At 38.0% G+C, this 18137-nt stretch overlaps 1 protein-coding gene across 3 annotated transcripts in view; it reads left to right on the top strand.

Annotated features, from left to right (window-relative positions):
- HCN1 (hyperpolarization activated cyclic nucleotide gated potassium channel 1) overlaps positions 1–18137 on the top strand; it is a 316103-nt gene that overhangs the window by 162613 nt on the left and 135353 nt on the right. For all 3 annotated transcript variants that reach the window (XM_073343906.2, XM_073343905.2, XM_073343907.2), the window contains exon 3: positions 10955–11116. In XM_073343906.2, the coding sequence (XP_073200007.1) occupies positions 10955–11116 (162 nt within the window). The remainder of the gene's footprint in view (positions 1–10954; positions 11117–18137) is intronic.

Genomic DNA, 18137 nt, shown 5'->3' with positions numbered 1-18137 from the left:
TTGAGGTGGGGGGAGGGGGTCAGGGTCTAGTTACATTCTCAGCTGCTATTAGCGAAGCAAAAGGCAGCTACTGCCAGGTTAGAGAATTCTGCTGGCAATTGTTATAGTCCTATTGCTACTAGAGTAGTGCCTCCAGAGGACATTTGTGAGTCTGTTTATGTGTGAATTGCATTTCTAAGTGTAAGGGCACCCAGGCCTTAGAATGGATGTGTGCTTTTTAATAGTTAGTGCAAATCTAAATAAAGAAATAAAATCAAAACATAAATATTGCAAACCAAAACCCCAAGCAAGAAACATGAATAGGCTGCTATGATGTAATTAACATATTACAACATATTACAGCTAGGCTGTTCTCAGTGGTGGCAGATGACAGAACAAAAAGCAATGGTCTCAAGTTGCAGTGTGGGAGGTCTAGGTTGGATATTCGGAAACACTATTTGACTAGGAGGGTTGTGAAGCACTGGAATGGGTTACCTATGGAGGTGGTGGAATCTCCATCCTTAGAGGTTTTTAAGGCCCAGCTTGACAAAGCCCTGGCTGGGATGATTTAGTTGGTGTTGATCCTGCTTTGAGCAGGGGATTGGACTAGATAACCTCCTGAGGTCTCTTCCAACCCTAATAGTTTATGATTCTTTATGGAGCCAGTTTTGAAGAAGAGTGCATCTTAAAAGCTCCTCATCAACTAAAGCCCAGGGAAAGGAAGGTTAGCTCTGGCAGACCTAAGAAGGTGCACCATTGAGGCTTGTAAGTGGTCAAGCAGAACACCTATGCTCCATAAGAACAGGGACTTTGTATCTACAGAACTTGGATTTTAATGAGGGAGAGTAAGGCAAACAGGATTTAGACAAATATATGTCTATTAATTGTTTGTAATTGCTTTGTTGTTTATTTGTAACTTTTTCTATGCACTGTCACTCGCTTATCTTTGGATAGTCCTGCTCCTTCATAGAAGAGTCTTGTGAGTAGAGGAAGGATAGATTTATTCTGCTCTCCACTCAATAAGAAGAACATAGTGAGAAGGTGGGAAAGGAGCTGGGAAAGAGGAGAAGGGGGAGCCACTTGTCATGTCATAATTGGGGAAAAAAGGAGATTTCACATGAAAGATTGTTGTTCTAATATGAAGAGTATTCTAATAACCTTTGCAAAAATGAAATAATGACAGTACTATCAAATCAATGATATAATGTATATTATGCGTATCTGTTACTTGTCAAATATTTTTCTAACAATATATATCAAACAGTTTTGTGATACCTTTCATGAAAATGAAACCATGAAAGACTTATCAATCCAATATGACTGTGAGATATATTTCTACATCTAATATATAATGGTATACAGACATTTTGGACTAATAGTAGTTTCACTCTTTCATTTTCAAAAAGGTTATTAGAATACTCTGTTTATCAGAACAATGAACAATTTAGGAGGGGAAGCAGATTTTTAAAATAAAACATTTTTTGAGATTTTCTGCCCCTAAGTCTAACTTAGTTCTGTGCTTCGCTGGTTACTATTTGTTTTTTAAAGTGTGTGGGGGGGGCGGGGTTGGGTTTGGTGTTTTTTTGTTTTTGGTTTTTTTTGCATTAGTAAGTTATGGTTTTGGTAACATTTTTATGCATGTTTCAGAAGTCATAGGAATGAACTATTTGTATTTGAAGTTAGGCAATACATAGTGAGGGTCTGCCAACAGATATTAAGTTTATACAAAAGACAATTATGATTATATAATATGTTTTAAAAATGCCAGTCGTCAACTCTGTGCTGTACAAAACATACCGAAAGACACTTCCTCCTAAGAATTTTCAAGCTAAGGACCAGATTGTTCCATTTGGGTAGAGCCCTGAATAAGTAGTGATGCAGAGCTTCACAGCCCTGGGAGGAGGTTGGAGAAGGATTGTCCTTTGGTAGGACAACTCCTGGCTGCAGGATGGAGCGAGTGCATTGGATGGTGTATCTTGTTCCTCTGTTGTTCCCAGCCTACTCTTCTGGACAGTACAAAGGGGGATGGTCCTTGCCCCTTTCTGCTCCAGCATTGCAATTGACTTTGGCCTTTGTGTGGGATGATGGGAAGAAGCACCTTTCACCCTTGCTCCCCGCCACCCACTGCACACAGGCACAAGCACATAGGAAACACTGACTCTAACTAAGCAGAGGGAACATACCAGACAAAAATGTCCTAGGCATCTAGAGAGTGTTTCTATTTTAGTGCTGTGGGTTTGTTTGTGTTTCATGGCTGTGAAACAGTATTTCTGACATCAGCGGTTTGAAATTGTTGGACTTTATGGAAGAAGTTAGTTAATTCACATAGCACTGCTAATTTGCTTCATAAAATATATATAGCAGATGAATAAAGTTTGCTTTCTGAGCTATACTAGACCTTTCCAACACTGGCCTAATTCTTTCTCCAGAAAATTAGTTGCATTATAGCTTTCATGTTTAATCATGATTTAGAGCTCTGCCACGTTTATATGTGGTGGTGCAATTCCTTTTGCTACTCACAAACTGGCTTCCATTTGTACATGCCTTGGAGTGGAATAAATGTGGCTTGTGTAATAAATTGAATGTCACATTGACTAGATCTAGAAAGTAATTTTAAAAGGTCAAGTAAAATAGGCTGCTCTCAGCTCTTTTTTCTGGATATGTTTGATTAAAATAGTTTGTTCTGTTTATTAAAACTCTGCTGTTTCCCTCCAGGGTCAGCTAAAGGGAATGCAGATTGTTATACTTGTCAGCATTTTAAAGTTCTGAATATAACTAGATTAAGTAGTGTTGTATACCTTTCCCCACTACACAATTATTAGCTATAAAATTGGTATGATAAAATTAACCACACACATCAGGATTCAGTTGAGTACACAATGTACATTTAGGCATATCCAAGCATTCCAATCAATAGGAGTTCAAGCTATTTTTCCAGACATAGTTTCAGTTTAGAATGTTGTAACTGGTTACAAAATACATAGACCCATCAGGCCAGACTATTTCCCACTGAGATCAAATGGAATGATTGTGCTAACAGTTGGATCAGGACCACACTGTCTCACTGATCTTTACAGATCTGATCTTTACAGAGAATTCCTATAGACATCAATATCTGGAATATGTAGTGCAGAATATATGAAATGACAATGTAGAGCAGTGGTTCTCCACCAGGGTTCCAGGGGTTCTGCCAAGCAGGACAGGTGTTAGACTTGCTGGGCCCAGGGCAATTGCCCATCTTGCTACCCCTTATCGCTGGCCCTAGCTTTTATGTGCAGAAAACCAGTTATTGAGGCACAGGTGGGCTGTGGAGTTTTTATAGCATGTTTGGGGGGAGGGACTCCGAAAGTAAAAGATTGAGAACCCCTGATGAATCCCAAAGAGAATCCCAAAGAGCTCGTATTGATTTAAATGGGCCCCTCAAGCCGGTACAAATGGTGTCCAAAAGAAAGGCTTTATTCTTTCTCCCGCTCCCTCTTTAAATTATATTATTTCTTGTGGAGCTTTGCCACTATGTAACTATTATCTTGCTGGAGACCACATGAAAAGTAAGCTCATATAGGAGACTCTGGATCTTACAGTGTTCAGTCTGTCTCCATGTGCTGTTCTGAAGAATAAAACCAGTAATTTCAGACTGATAGAGAGAAGGAAGCAAAAAGAATGTAATTTTTATTACTAATATTTATTCCATGCAGTCTGTTTCAATGTTCTGTTGTTGAGCTTTAGATTTGATTTCAGAAAACTCTCGGAATCACTGTCCACAGGCAACTTTTCAGATCTGCCCACAGTGGTTATTTAATATTTCAGACTCTGTGTGCAGTTTCCTTTAGTTCAAGTGTCATCTCATGTTGCCTGCAGCAGGATGCAAATCATGCTCTGAGAATTAAAAGAAAGATACTGTTGCCAATTGTGCCAGTCTTTCAATACTGAGCACCCTTGACACCAAAGCAGTTCTACAAAATGGTTGTGGGGAAGAAGTATCTGAACAAATTCCATGGCATCACAGTTTGTAACACATTTTCCAAGCACTCCTCAGATTTTTGCCGTCCTCTAAGAGTTAATGGCATTTACCCAAAACAACCTGAAAATCAACACACAAAAGCAGCAGGGATTAACTGTCTGCATTCCCTGACATGGAGTTCAATAGATATATTATTAACTTAATATGACAGCCCATCTCCAGAATCATTAAGGAAGAGAGCTGGCAGTTAGGACTGCAACAGTTCTTTGTCTTGAGTGAAAAATCAGAGCTAAAATTTCTGTACTTCGGGGTATGCACTGTATTGTAAATATGGAAGACAGCAGTCTGCTTTTTCTCCACACATGGGAGTGAAAAGAGTCATTACTAAAGTGTGAGTGAAAACTGAGATAATCAGGGAAGCTCTTTGACTCTTAGAGCAAATTTCTATTCTTAACAAGTAGGTGTTGCCAAATCGTTCATAACTGAATTCACCCAAAGGTTATATTTCAGCCATATTAAATTAAAGGGACATTGTCAGCTTAGGTTAGGGAGAAAACTTCAGGTTCAAATGTTATGGAAAGAGGTTATAAAATTAATATAAAAATGATTTTGATTTTTAAGAAATCAGTGAAAACAGATTTTTATAGGTAAATAGTTTCCTGAAGTTTTTTCAAACTGAACATTTTAGCATTGTTAGTGCATAAAAGCCAGATAGCAAAATGGACAAATGGTCGGAAGTAGTACATAGTATTTTTGTCTAATCAGAGTTAAATGCAAATAGTAAACAAAGACAGAAAAGCAATGGAAGATACATTAGGTTTTATTTTTTCCCTGTTTTAGTAATTTAAGGTGGTGTTAGTTAAAATTGTTTAAATATATTGGCCAATTTTTTCAAACCTTGGTGCTGAAGTGAGACTCCTCAGTCCACATTTAAGTACCAAAATAAAAGTGGTCTGACTTTCGGAGGCGTTCAGTACCTGCAGTTCTCACTGACTTATACAGGATTTGTAGGTGGAGTGCACTTATGAAAATCAGGCCACTTATATTTAGATGTCTGAGTATGGATTTAGTAGCCTAACTTTAGGTACAAAGGTTTAAAGCTTTAGCTATTAATTTTATCTTGATAGTGTCTCTTTTAATGTCAAAGTATCTGGCTTAAACTCTTGGTCCCACAAAATGGGAGTTAGGTGACCTAAGTCCTATTCCTGGCTCTGGTATGCCTTCTTTGCTGCAGTTTGGCCAATTCACTAATGGTTGAAATTGGAAAGACTATAGATTTCTCTGAACTTTCTGTATCTCTGTTACCCTATAGAAAAATTTTATTGTCCCCATTTTATACATCTCATAGGAGTTTTGGTGAGGCTTAACTCATGAATGTTTGTAAAGTACTTTGTGATACCCTGTATGTGTACCAGAATGTCTTCCAGTAAGCATTATTGTTACGGTTATTAATTTACTTCAGTGTTATGACAATTGTTCTACTATGTCAATAGAAAATGTTACATAACAGATTTCTGAGATAGGTTATTTGCTCTGTTAGTGAAAAATATATCAAAGGAGTCTTTATCAGTACTATGACTGAATGTAGTGGTGTTAAAGCCAGTGGATACATTGTAGTCAAAGGGGCTTAACACATGTACAAAGTTTGGGCGTTTTTTTTGTGTTTCTCTAGATCATTTATAAACTCAAATTACGGTTCTGGGGATGCTCTGTAAAATCTGCAGTAGTTTGGGATCCAGGTATTTTGAGAACTCACATCTCACTACCTGCTTTACATTGATAATTGATCCTTCGGGGTACACAGGCTTGCAGCACGAACATATACATAAGAAGGACCCAATGGAAGGATGTTTTCAATTAAGGCTTCTCTAAATCTGCAATTTGCTACTGCACGCTTTTTTGCTCAGATTCTCAATTTATTGATCTTTAGGATATGTTGTGAAATGTGTCTATTTAAATAGACCTTTTCAGGAGGTTTAGCTTCTAGAGAGCTTGTCAAAATATAATATTTGGAAGGAAAGTTTGGAAAACTTTTTAATTTTTTTCTTCAAAACTTTATAGGAAACCAATGCATTTTTCAACAAAAAGTTGAAAAACAAAATTTTGGTTTTTTTCTCCCTCAACCTGTTTCTTTACCATTCCTCCCCTTTTTTTTAACTTGTTTCCATCTTGCCACTGAGAAAAGAGGGAAAGGGGGAAAAACAGATGGGAAGAATCCCCAATTTGAAACATTTCTTTGTTATTTACCACTATCAAAAAACAAAAAAACAAAAACCACACAGAAAACTTCAAAAGAAACAAAAAATGTCCCTGAAAATTTTCATTTAAAAACAATTTTTCATTGAAAATTTATTCAAATATGTGCACTGGATGATTTGAGGATTTTTATTATTTCATTGATATTCATAAGGTAATTTTATGCAGCACAAAGATATCGTAATAAGCACTATAAAATGATAGAATATGTAAACACTTAACTTATGAATAGAAGTGCTAAAATAGGATGGATAAACAGTATGGTTGAAATGCTAATTTAATATACCACACTAAGCTATTTAGATAATATCGAGAACACAATAATGCATGTGTAATACTGATCCTGAATGCTAAGAAATACAGGAGTCATTCCTTGAGTGGAAGCTTTCACAAACAATGAAAGATTACAGTGTCACATACTGACTATTCACTCCTCTTATGGAGTGTGGATTCACATAAAAATTTCAACACGTGCTATTGCTCTTATAATGTATGATCACTGTTGTAAAGGCACACCACTAATGAAGAGACAGACATACTTGAATGGTGACAAAAGGACAAAACTTTATTCAGGCCAGCCATTTTTACAGGATAAGCATTGGGACAGTCCTTACCAAATCCAGCCAAACTAATGGTTTCCCAGTTTGCACACACAATCCCAGACCCAGCCAGAATCCCTCACTAAAACCCAAAGATTTGAGCAGAGTGCCTCAACTACTAGGCTTTAATTTTAACCTCCCCCTGTGATTGCTCCTTATTTATATTAATCCTTGTGGCTCATAGGAAGAGCCACATTGGATAGCAAGCAGTTTCACTAGGCAACCAGGGACTGATGTTGCCTTATGCTACTATTGTTACTGTAACAGCGTAGGTGTCATGTTAGTACCCTACAGTAGTTCATGTAAATTTCCCTGGTAGTGCAATCACTCACTTGCTTTGTTATGCATTCCGTATTTATTCCCCACATCACCTCAGTGAGTAATATCCAGTTTAAAGGGTCTAAAATAAAGATGGATCTGAATCAAGTGCACACAAATAAACTTCTCCAAACTTTGGGAAAGCATAAATCAAGATCTGAGCTTTGCTTGTGAGGCCCTTCCCCAGCCCAAAACTATGCCAACGGTGGAACTTGCCCAAGTGAAATGGCTTTGACTAATCAATTTTTATGCATTCATGTCTAGTGGGTACATGCACAATCATCTTTGCTTAGAGTAGAGGGATGAGAGTTAGGAGATCTGTATTTTGTTCCCAGCTCTGTCAGTGTGAGTTTGGGAAAGTCACGTCGGGCCAGGGTTTCAAATGCTCAGCACCGAAAATAAGGACAATACTTTCAGAAGAGCTATGCTCTCATTTAGGCATCTAAGAAAGGGGAAGATTTTGATCTCAACACTCAACAACTCCTATTGTCACACTTCTGACCAAATTTTCTGAAGAACTCAGCACCCAATGTATTGATTTTTTTTTTATTGAAAATCTCACCACTTACTTTGGTGTGTAAATGAAAGCCAAGCTCCTTTTGAAAATATGGCCCAATTGCTGACAGAGCTCTTCTAAACTTCTAACCCTTAATCTTCTGCTTTAGTATCTCCAGCTGTAAAATAGGGATGTTACCATGTATGTTAGTGCAACATTTGAAGAGTCTGGGTGAAGGTACAAAGTATGTGCAAACCATGTATTGCTACTAACTAAATTTCCCAGATTTGTTTGTCATAACTAGAATAGGCACTCTGGCTGAAATCATAGCTCCACTGGAGTCAGTGGCCAGGCTCCCAATTCAATAGGGTTGGAATTTCACTTCCAGAAGTGTTTATGGTTGCAGTAAATGTATCTTGACAGATAGTTGCCCAATTGCAGCTCAGCTTGGGGCATTCCTCGACTGTACATATTCCATATTATTTACTGTCAATTTTTTTAAATAAAGTCATTTCCTGCCTAGTCTCTAGGTGCATTCCATGCAACAAAACACAACAACTTTTAAATCAAAATAAGCAATTGCATCTCTATTTATTTAAAATTTCTAAACAGCAAAACCAATTTTTTTCTGTTTATTCCTATTTGCAGTAAGTTCTCCATGAACTTCCAGTACCACAGCCTGAGTTTTGACAGGAATGAAATGGTATTTGGGTAACACATGACATTTTGAATAATGTTATAAGCACCTCTCACCCATTTCTATCAGAATTGGGACTTGGGACAAATATTTTAACAATAGCATGGCTGAGAGAAAAATACTTTATACATAACATTAGTATCTAGATAAGTGTTTGAATATCCTAAGTAGTTTTGGATTTTAGATTGAGAAATACATTATAATTTTTCAGTTTTAAAGTAGGGCACATTCCATCTAACAGAAAATATCAGCCATGTTTTGGAAGGTGCCTAATCTGATCTCAGAATATTTCATTTGTACTCATTTACACATGCAAGTAATAGAAACTGTGCATTCAGTTTACATATTTAACAGTTTACCTATACAAATTCCACATGCAAATTCTATGTAAAATTGCATGTGCAAATACGGAGGTAATTTTTAAAATCATTGTCTTTGTTCAGTAAGTTTAATTGATTCACAAATTTTAAGGCCAGAAGGGACCAAGGAACATAATGATTATGTAGTCTGACCTCTTACTATGTCACGTAGGAGGTTCTTAATGTATCATGTAAAAGGTTATAATTTGGAGTAAAAATCAACAGGATCTTCAGTAAAAATAGTTTCAACTGAGCTTCAATGGCATTCATAGATTCAGTGTAACAGTACATAATGTGTTTGTGTAATGTCTGTAATATGATGTTGCTGTAGATTCTCTTCACATGCTAAACCCATGGCATATTTGTTCATCATCCTCAGCAAAATTATCTTTATTCCTTCTTCCCTCCCTCAAAAGGAAGTTTATTTTTGGAGGACTGTATGGTCTTCCCTCTTCCTGTTCCCTCCTCCAGTCTTTGTTGAGAGCAGTTAGATCCTTTTTTTCTTCTTTTCCTTTGCTACCCTCTATCCCCACCTGCAGGAAAGTTGATTCTGGGTGGCTGTGGGAAACTGTTGCCCTTTTTCAGCAGTAAGGACTCAGGTTTCCTAACTCAATTTCATATGGGAAATTATATTCTATTTAAAAACGCCTTTCAAATTTTGTATAGACAGGGCAATCTTCATCTTCTTACCTGAACTGTTGGATAATGTTGGTGTGCACTGTTAAACAGGTAGCACATTTTACCCTGGAGCTGGCTGCATTTCAGGAGTAGCTAAATTGAATCACATAAAATATTAATAGTTCGGAAAATGTTTTAAGATACTGTGTACATATTTCCTCTAGATGTGGGACATAATTCTTATTTTGTATGTCAGTGAACAAAGTGTCTTTGCTTCTGAACATGCTAATTATGTCTGGCAACATTGCCCTTAATAAGCTGTTAAATGTATGTGGCGTATGGGTATTTGCATGTTCTCACGCATGTATTTATATAGGGGTTTTTTTTTCATTGTAAAGGACAATGCAGATACAATCATTTTTGTCCAGCAATGAAGGGATTAATTGAACACACCAAATTATAATGAGTTGGTCCAGGTGTTTTGGAAATTGCTATACGTTTGGAAAATTAATAGAGTTTAATAACCATGAAATCTACACTTCCATCTGTATGATTGTGGTATAGTAGGGCAGGTGTTTGTGTACTGAATTGTGAAATCAACAAAGAATACAGGAATATGACCCCAATATGATTAAAGGCTGCTTCATACTCTTCATTTTCTTCATTTATATTTAGCACATATTGAAAAGGAACTGAACACACACACACAGATATATTAGCATAAAACAACTATGAAAGATTGAAGGAAAATTCTTGTGAAATTTCTCATTTGAAGATGCTTAAATATTACATTGACAGGTATTTTAATATAGATTAAATTATATGACATTAGATTAAATAGATGAAACAAAGATATAAAGCTAGTTTTTAGATCTGGACATCTCCTTCACTGCACAGTGTACCATATATGGAGGTGAAAATTTGGGGAATTGTGCTCTTGTAGGTATTGTAGTAGTCTAAGTGGTAGGATTTATGGAATCTGTTCTGTTCTGTCATTGTCTTTTGCATGACATTGGGCACTTAGCATTTTTATGTCTTAGTCTGCTTACCTGTAAAATGGAAATAGTAATAACTACTTTCACTGGTGAGGCATAATTAATATTTGTTAAGTACTTTAAGATCCTCAGGTGAAATCTTTAAAACATGATTTGAGGACTTTAGTAACTCAGCCAGAGGTTGAGTCTGTTATAGGAGTGGGTGAGGTTTTGTGGCGTGCAATGTGCAGGAGGTCAGACTAAATGATCATGATGGTCCCTTCTGGCCTTAAAGTCTATGAATCTATGAAAGGCACTATAAAAGTGCAAAATATTGGCATTATATGTGGAATATGGTGATGTGATTTTATATAATAAATTAATCCCAAAGTATGGTAAGAAAATCAGTGTTTCTTTAAAAGAAAAGGAGTACTTGTGGCACCTTAGAGACTAACAAATTTATTTGAGCATAAGCTTTCATGAGCTACAGCTCACTTCATCGAAGCTTATGCTCAAATACATTTGTTAGTCTCTAAGGTGCCACAAGTACTCCTTTTCTTTCTGCGAATACAGACTAACACGGCTGCTACTCTGGAACAGTGTTTCTTGCATCTCTTTAGTTTGCTTGGATGAGAAAAATCTCATGTTGTATAACCTGAATTTCATCACATAAATAATTTGTAATTTTTGTCTCCAGATTTTCCATATGACATATGATCTGGCCAGTGCTGTGGTGAGAATCTTTAATCTAATTGGAATGATGCTACTTCTTTGCCACTGGGATGGTTGTCTTCAGTTTTTAGTACCATTACTTCAGGATTTCCCACCAGATTGCTGGGTGTCCCTAAATGGTATGGTTGTAAGTATTGTTCATTTTTCATTGTGTTTTTTCAAATATTTTTCTAAATTGTCAGTAAACTGCTAGTTAAAAATTTTAATGGGAAAAAAGTACATAGTAATACATTGCACTACATGTTAACATTTAAGATTGCCTTTTTCTTTTGTTGGTTGACTGACTACTAACTTTTTTTTAACCCGAACCACCGAATCACAGCTAGAGCTAGTTGTTCTCCATGACTGACCAAAACTAGAAGATATTTCAGTTTTAAAATCATCTTTATCTATCAATCCCCACTCTCTCAGCAAACTACCGAGAAGAAAGTTGGATGAAGTTTAGTATGAACTTTTAAAAAAGACTAGGAGTTATGGCTGGCCAGAAAAGATTTCCATTTTACAAAAATTTGTTCCAGTGCAGCAACAGGAGAAGGTGAGAAACAGCATGTTTAATTGAGAGCTGGGACTTGAACCCGGGTCTCCTACTCACCTGGGATATGGGAGACCCAGGTTCAAGTCTATGCTCTGAATTGGGCATAGCAGGCACAGAGTATCCAGCATCCCAACTAACTGCCCTAACCACACTGTATGTTCTGGGCTCTTGCACTCTCCTTCTCACTCACCAGAAATGACATCCTGGGCCTGAGAAATCTTAACTATGAACATTTTGTCAAAAAACTGGCATTTTTCAACTGGAAAAGGTTTAGTAAATTTTCCCACCAGGTCTATTAAAAAGGCATTTTACCCATGTGTTAGTAGTTCAGTTTTGCCCTCAGTTACATGAATACAACATCCTTTGAACCAAATCCTGAAGTTGTTTCCCAGTTTTTTCCTCAGCATTTTACTCTGGCCAAATTTCCATGGAAAATTTTCCAAACAGACAGTGAGGAAAAATTAAGGATTTACATCACTGGTGTGTGTGTGTGTGTGCGTGTGTGTGTGTGTGTAAAGTGCTAGTTCAAGGGCAGAACATGGCTGCATTTGTGTTACTTCTCATCTGTTGTAAGAGAAATGGAGCCACACAGCTTTGATAACTGTCTTGAAGGCTGACCGCTTCAAAGAGCTAGGTGGTGTTTGTGTTGAAGACTTCAGATGATGAAGAATAGTTGATATACATGGAAATCTGTTAAAAAGATGCTAAAATAAAACTTTTCCCGGTTTAATATATTCCACCATTAAGACTACTTATTATTATGTGGAACAACACAATATTGCCTATGTGGAAGGAAATGTGATTGAGGTAAAATAAAAACAAAAACAAACAAAAACCCATTTAGAAATAGATAAGCCAGACATCACAGGAACTTGGCAAATTGTCAAGTGAATACATCCAATAAATGGAACAATTTTTGGCCGTGTCTGTCTCAGTTTGTTGATGGTACAGACAACATCAAGGAAGTGTTTAAGCAAGGAATATCTCTGCTGGGATTTGAACCAAAAAGCCTCAGATCTAAAAGCAGTAACTCTGCTCTACTGATACTCAATGCAAAACAAAACAAAAAAATTCCTTTAGTGTCAATAGTGGCAGCACTTACATTTTGTTTCATACCTTTTGTCACTAAAATACATCATTACGTGCAACCACAGTAAGAATGGGCTAAGTTATTTGGCCTTATTTTCAACTAATGAAAGCCTTGAAGGTTTGAAATGAGGCTGTTGTTTTGAGAACTTTTCCAAGCTCATGTTTTTCCAGAGCCAAACACTATGCATATAAACAGCTTTACTGAAGCCCATCATTTACTAAGCACACTATTCTATAAAAGGGAGAGAAAGACAGTACAGGGACAGGTACACAATTCTGTAAGCATGAATGATTGTCTCGTTCAGCAACCAGAAGCTGACCCAATAAAAGATATTACCTCAACCACCTTGTCTTGCTAAAATCCTGGGACCAACAAGGCTAGAACAACACTGCAGAGAGACAACCCCACCCCCAAACGGTCATTTCTAGAATTTAAGAGCTGAAGAGGGAGACGTCCTTAATCAAAGAAAAATATTTTATACGGTACCTTGTGTTCGTATGAAGCATAAAAAGGGGCAAATCATTATTTTTCAAATTAGAGAAGTCATTTTATAGTCTTTTACTTAAAAGTAAATGCAATTTTATATATCAAAAAATAAATTCCAGGAATAAAGGAGGAAAATCTTTTTGCTGAATAAAAGAATGTCAACCAGATATTTAGAAAATGCCCGTAAGAAGACGAGAAGGGGAAAACAATATCGCTACACTGGTGCTACTACCCATTTTGGTACAAATTCATTGATGGCATAAGTTGGTGCAATGCAAATCAATGTAGTTGCACCCACAAACACCATGCCATTAATAAATTCTGGTCATATGCTTCTATTTGTAGCATATTTCATTTTATATATTGTCTCTGTTAATAAAGGCCACAATTATTTGTACCACCGCTATCTGTGGCTCAGTAGGGCAATTGGTGTGACTGCATTTCTTTGTCCCTGCCTTAGAGAAAAGAGGACACTTGTTTTGACGCTAGCTGTTCCTTTCTGACAGTGAAGGTATGTCTACACTAAAGCTGGAGATGAAATTTTCAGCTCAGATAGACATACATGCACTAGCTTTGATCAAGCTAGCATGCTAAAAACATCAGTGTGTCATTGTTGGTACGGGCAGCAGGACAGGCCAAGTGCCTCTGGAGTACATTCTCTCCTGGGACCCTATATATTTACTCAGACAGCTACCCTGTCCTGCTACCTCACTTCCATGACTATACTGCTAGTTCAGTCAGAGCTAGTGGGTGTATGTCCACCTGAGCTGGAAATTACACCTCTATCTCTACTGTAGCTGTACCCACAATTGATTAGCATTCTAAAGAGAGCAGCTGCCAGCTGGTATATTTGTTCTATAGAAAATGGTGACTCTTGCTACTACTGCCTTTTGTGAGTGAGTGGATGAGCAGGTTTGATGGTGTCCCACTGATTCTTCATTAGACTAAGAGGACATGATTTGATTACTTCTGTTCTCCCCATTATTTCCATTGTTTTTCCTTGTGGGGGTTCATAGATTAGAAGTCCAGAAGGGACCATTATGATCTTCTCGTCTGACCTCCTGTGTAGCACAGGCCACAGCTTCCTTGTATTCATTCCTGTTTCAACTAGAGCATATCTTTTAGATAAACATCCAACCTTGATTTTAAAATTATCTGTAACGGAGAATTCACCACAACTCTCGCGCTAATTGTTGTTCTAATGGTTAAGTACCCTCAATGTTAAAAATATACACCTTATTTCTAGTCTGAATTTGACTAGATTCAACTTCCAACCCTTGTATCTTGTTATAATTTTGTTGACTAGATTGAAGAGCCAATTATCAAATTTTTGTTCCTCACTTAAGTACTTATAAATGTTGATCAATCATCCCTTAACTTTCTCTTTATTAAACTAAAGGGATTGGACTGCATGAGTCTATCACTATGAGGTATGTTTTCCAAATCTTTAATCATTCTCGTGGCTCTTCTCTGAACCCTCTCCAATTTATCTACATCCTTTTTGAATTGTGGACCTCAGAGCTGGACACAGTATTCCAGAAGCAGTCACAACAGAGCCAAATACAGAGGTAGAATAACCTCCCTACTCCTACTCAATATTTTCCTGTTTATACAGCCAAGGACTGCAATATACCTTTTGGTCACAGCGTTGTTCTGAGAGCTCACATTCCGCTGATTATCCACCATAACACCAACCCCTACTCCCCACCCTGAGAAGTCCTTTTCAGAGTCACTGCTTCCCAAGATAGAGCCACACTTGCTCAATGATTCCTCCTTTACAATTGCATTTTGAGATCTATCAGTTAGCCAGCTAGTCAGTTTTTAAATCAATTTGGAACATGCAAAGTTGATTTTGTATTCTTCTAATTTCTCAATCAAAATGTTCTGTGGTACCAGGTTGAGTGTCATGCAGAAATCTATGTATATGACATCAACACAATTGCCATTAGCAATCAAACTTGTAATTGCATTAAAAAAGATAATTAGTTCTGACAAAATCTGCTTTGCATAAGCCATTGCTGATTGGCATTAATTATATTACCTTCCTTTAATTCTTTATTAATCAAGTCCCATATCAGTCATTCTATTATTTTGTCTGGGATTAATGTTACGCTTAAATTTGTATAATTACCTGATTGGTCCCAAATATCCTTTTTACATATTGTCACAATATTAGCTTTCTTCCAGAAATTTCTCTTTCTCCCCCCCCTCCCATGACCCCGTATTCCAAGACTTATTGAATATTCAACATTAGTGGTCCAGAGAGCTCCTCTGCCAACTCTTTTAAAATGCTTGAATGCCCGTTGTCTGGACCTGCCAACTTAAAAACTTCTATCTTTAGTAGCTGCTGTTTAACATTCTTCTTAATTATTGTTGGAATGGAAAGTATTTCCTCCTTATCATCATCATCCATGAATATATCATCTGGGCTTCTTTCCGTAAATACAAATATTTATTGAACAAGTCTTCCATTTCTACATTATTATTGACAATTCAACCCTTTCCATCTAGTAATGGAGCAATATCATTGTTAGGATTCCATTTGTGTCTTCCTCAGGCTGAACTTTTTTGGAAAGTTACAGCCAAAATGGTTCAGCCATTTCTGAGAATGAGGGGAAAATGTTTTATTTTTTATTATTATTTTTTAAAGGTAAAAAGAATGTGGATGGTATTTTCCTTGAGACGGTCATGGGACTTGTAATATGGCAAAGGAGTAGCCTTGGTGCTTTTTGCCATCTCCAGGAATCCACTGGAATTTGGCTAATTTATAAGCCTTTGAAAAAATTCAATTTACACATGGTCAGTAGAGACTTAAGAGTTTAGCAAGTAAAATCTCCAAAGTTTATCCTCACTGAGCATTCTCCATCCCCTCACAGCTCCTCTGTGTGATTGGGCACGGGGAAGGAGTAGATTCACCCAGCTCCATGTCCACAGCTGAGACAGCAGTGAGAGATTGAGAGGGAAACTGTGACTGGGGGTGGGGTGGGAGAGGGAAGGCTGGGAATGGTTAGGTAAAGAGGCAGGAGGGAAGACTGGGACTGTTTGGGCAAGGAAGCCAGAGGATCTGAGGGAGAGGGGAGGCTGTAACTCACTGGGCAAGGAGACTTGGAGCTGATGAGGGAAATGGGAGCAGAGGATGATACTTGGAGCCAGTTGGGAGGGAAGACTGAAATCAGAGGCAAAACTAGAGGAAGATTGGGACTAGTTGAACAAGGAGACTGTAGCTGGGACTGAGTGTGGGAGGAATGGGACCGGGAAGAACTGAGACTGGCTAGGCAAATACACTGGGACTAGGAGCCAGGGAGGAGTGTGTGTATGCTTAGTGGGGTGAACAAAATTGGATGAGGAGACTGGGGAGGGAGAGAAATGGGCAGCATATGGGAGAACAACTAGCAAGCCAGCATGGAAGGGAGAGACAACTGATGAGGAGCTGGGAGGGAAGAATAAGGACTGGCTGGGCAAAGAAGACTCATATGGGGAGCCTAGAGTGGACAACTAGGTCTGCCTTGGCTAGGTGACAGACTGAGGAGTGGAGAGTTGGTTTGAGAAGAATGGAACTTGGAACAAGGTGCTAGGGATGGAGAATAGACATCACTAGGACAGGGGAATTGTTGCAGGAGACAGGAAATGAAAGACTATCACAAGGGGGCTGGATTAAGACTTAATTAATTCTGGCATTTCCAAACTTTTGCGTGCTTGACTTCGTAATGTTACTGTTCTTTTAATGTGTGGTGTATGGGTATTGTTGTGCATAATATGTGTATATAACATGCTCAAGAAAATGACTGCTGGTTGTGGTGGTGACAGTAAAGATAACGGTAACAAAGATGGAAACAAGGATCTGCCTGTGTACATTACATAATCTCTGTTAGGTGCTTAGGTACCATGGTGATGAACATGGTGTAAATAATGAAGAGAGAGAGAGAAATATAGTGGATGTTATAACAGCAAAAATAGCAACCCTGCTTCCAACAAAAAGCTCATTGTCTCAGTGGGCAATCAAAATATAAAATCCAACGCTATTTTCTCAACAAAGAAAATCAGCAAGTAATATATTGGTTAGGAAGCATTGGGTGACCAGCTGACAATACCTGTCATTTGACAAAAGAGATGATACTCATTTTCTACTAAGAAAAGAAAAGCATATATAAGGAAGAGGGTTGCACTGGTTGCCAGTATGGCAATAGATAGAACAAATGAAAGAAGGTACTGCTGTTGTAAATAATTTCTCTAGTTCAACATCCAATCTATCTTTGGTCTAGGACTGCTAAAATCAGTGTCATAGTGATCGGCCATTAAACTGGAAAAAAAAGATGCCAAGAGTTACCACAGTTATACAAAGAATAGAAAATAACAGTGGTATTTCACATTCTGCTGTGTGATAACTGTTGGTAAATTTTGACTTTTTAATGACAAGCACCACACTTGTGATAGGGCCCTAACAGTGGCAGAGTGGTCCACCATTGGCTCAGCGGGCAATCTGGCCACAACACACTGGCCAACTGTCAGTCAGCAACACTATATTTGGCTGTGGGGGGGTCCCTCACTTGCTCTGGCCCAGGGCCCCACAAATCCCTATTCCATCTCTGATTATAGAGACCATTAGTGAGCACTTAACCTTATGCTGGTATTTGTATAATCTAAGTTATCCATAATGATTCTTTTTCCCTTTGGGGGAGGGGAAAAGAAAATCAACTGTGATGGGATCCCTGGGGTACTGTTGTGCCCTCTTAACTCTCTAGCCTGGACTGTCTCTCACAATGCTTTGCTAGTGACAAGCAACAAGCACCTCCAGGCACTGCTATCACACAGCATAACAGCATATGGAGACCCGTACCCAGCTAGATTGCGTGAATGCTCCCTGAGCCACTCACGAATCACAAAGAGAAAGGCAGCACCCATTTCCCCCCAGCTCCCCAGCCTTGCACCCCAGAATTGTACAGTCTTGGCCTGGTCAGAAACCTGACCAGTGTGTGTTTATTACCCAGTCTGCCCCTCCCTCAATGTGGAGAGGACATATGCAAGCCTTTGTAAACT

The sequence above is a fragment of the Lepidochelys kempii genome, chromosome 5, assembly GCF_965140285.1.
Source record: "Lepidochelys kempii isolate rLepKem1 chromosome 5, rLepKem1.hap1, whole genome shotgun sequence".
NCBI classification, from domain to species: domain Eukaryota; kingdom Metazoa; phylum Chordata; order Testudines; family Cheloniidae; genus Lepidochelys; species Lepidochelys kempii.
This window is presented reverse-complemented; position numbering and strand designations above follow the sequence as displayed.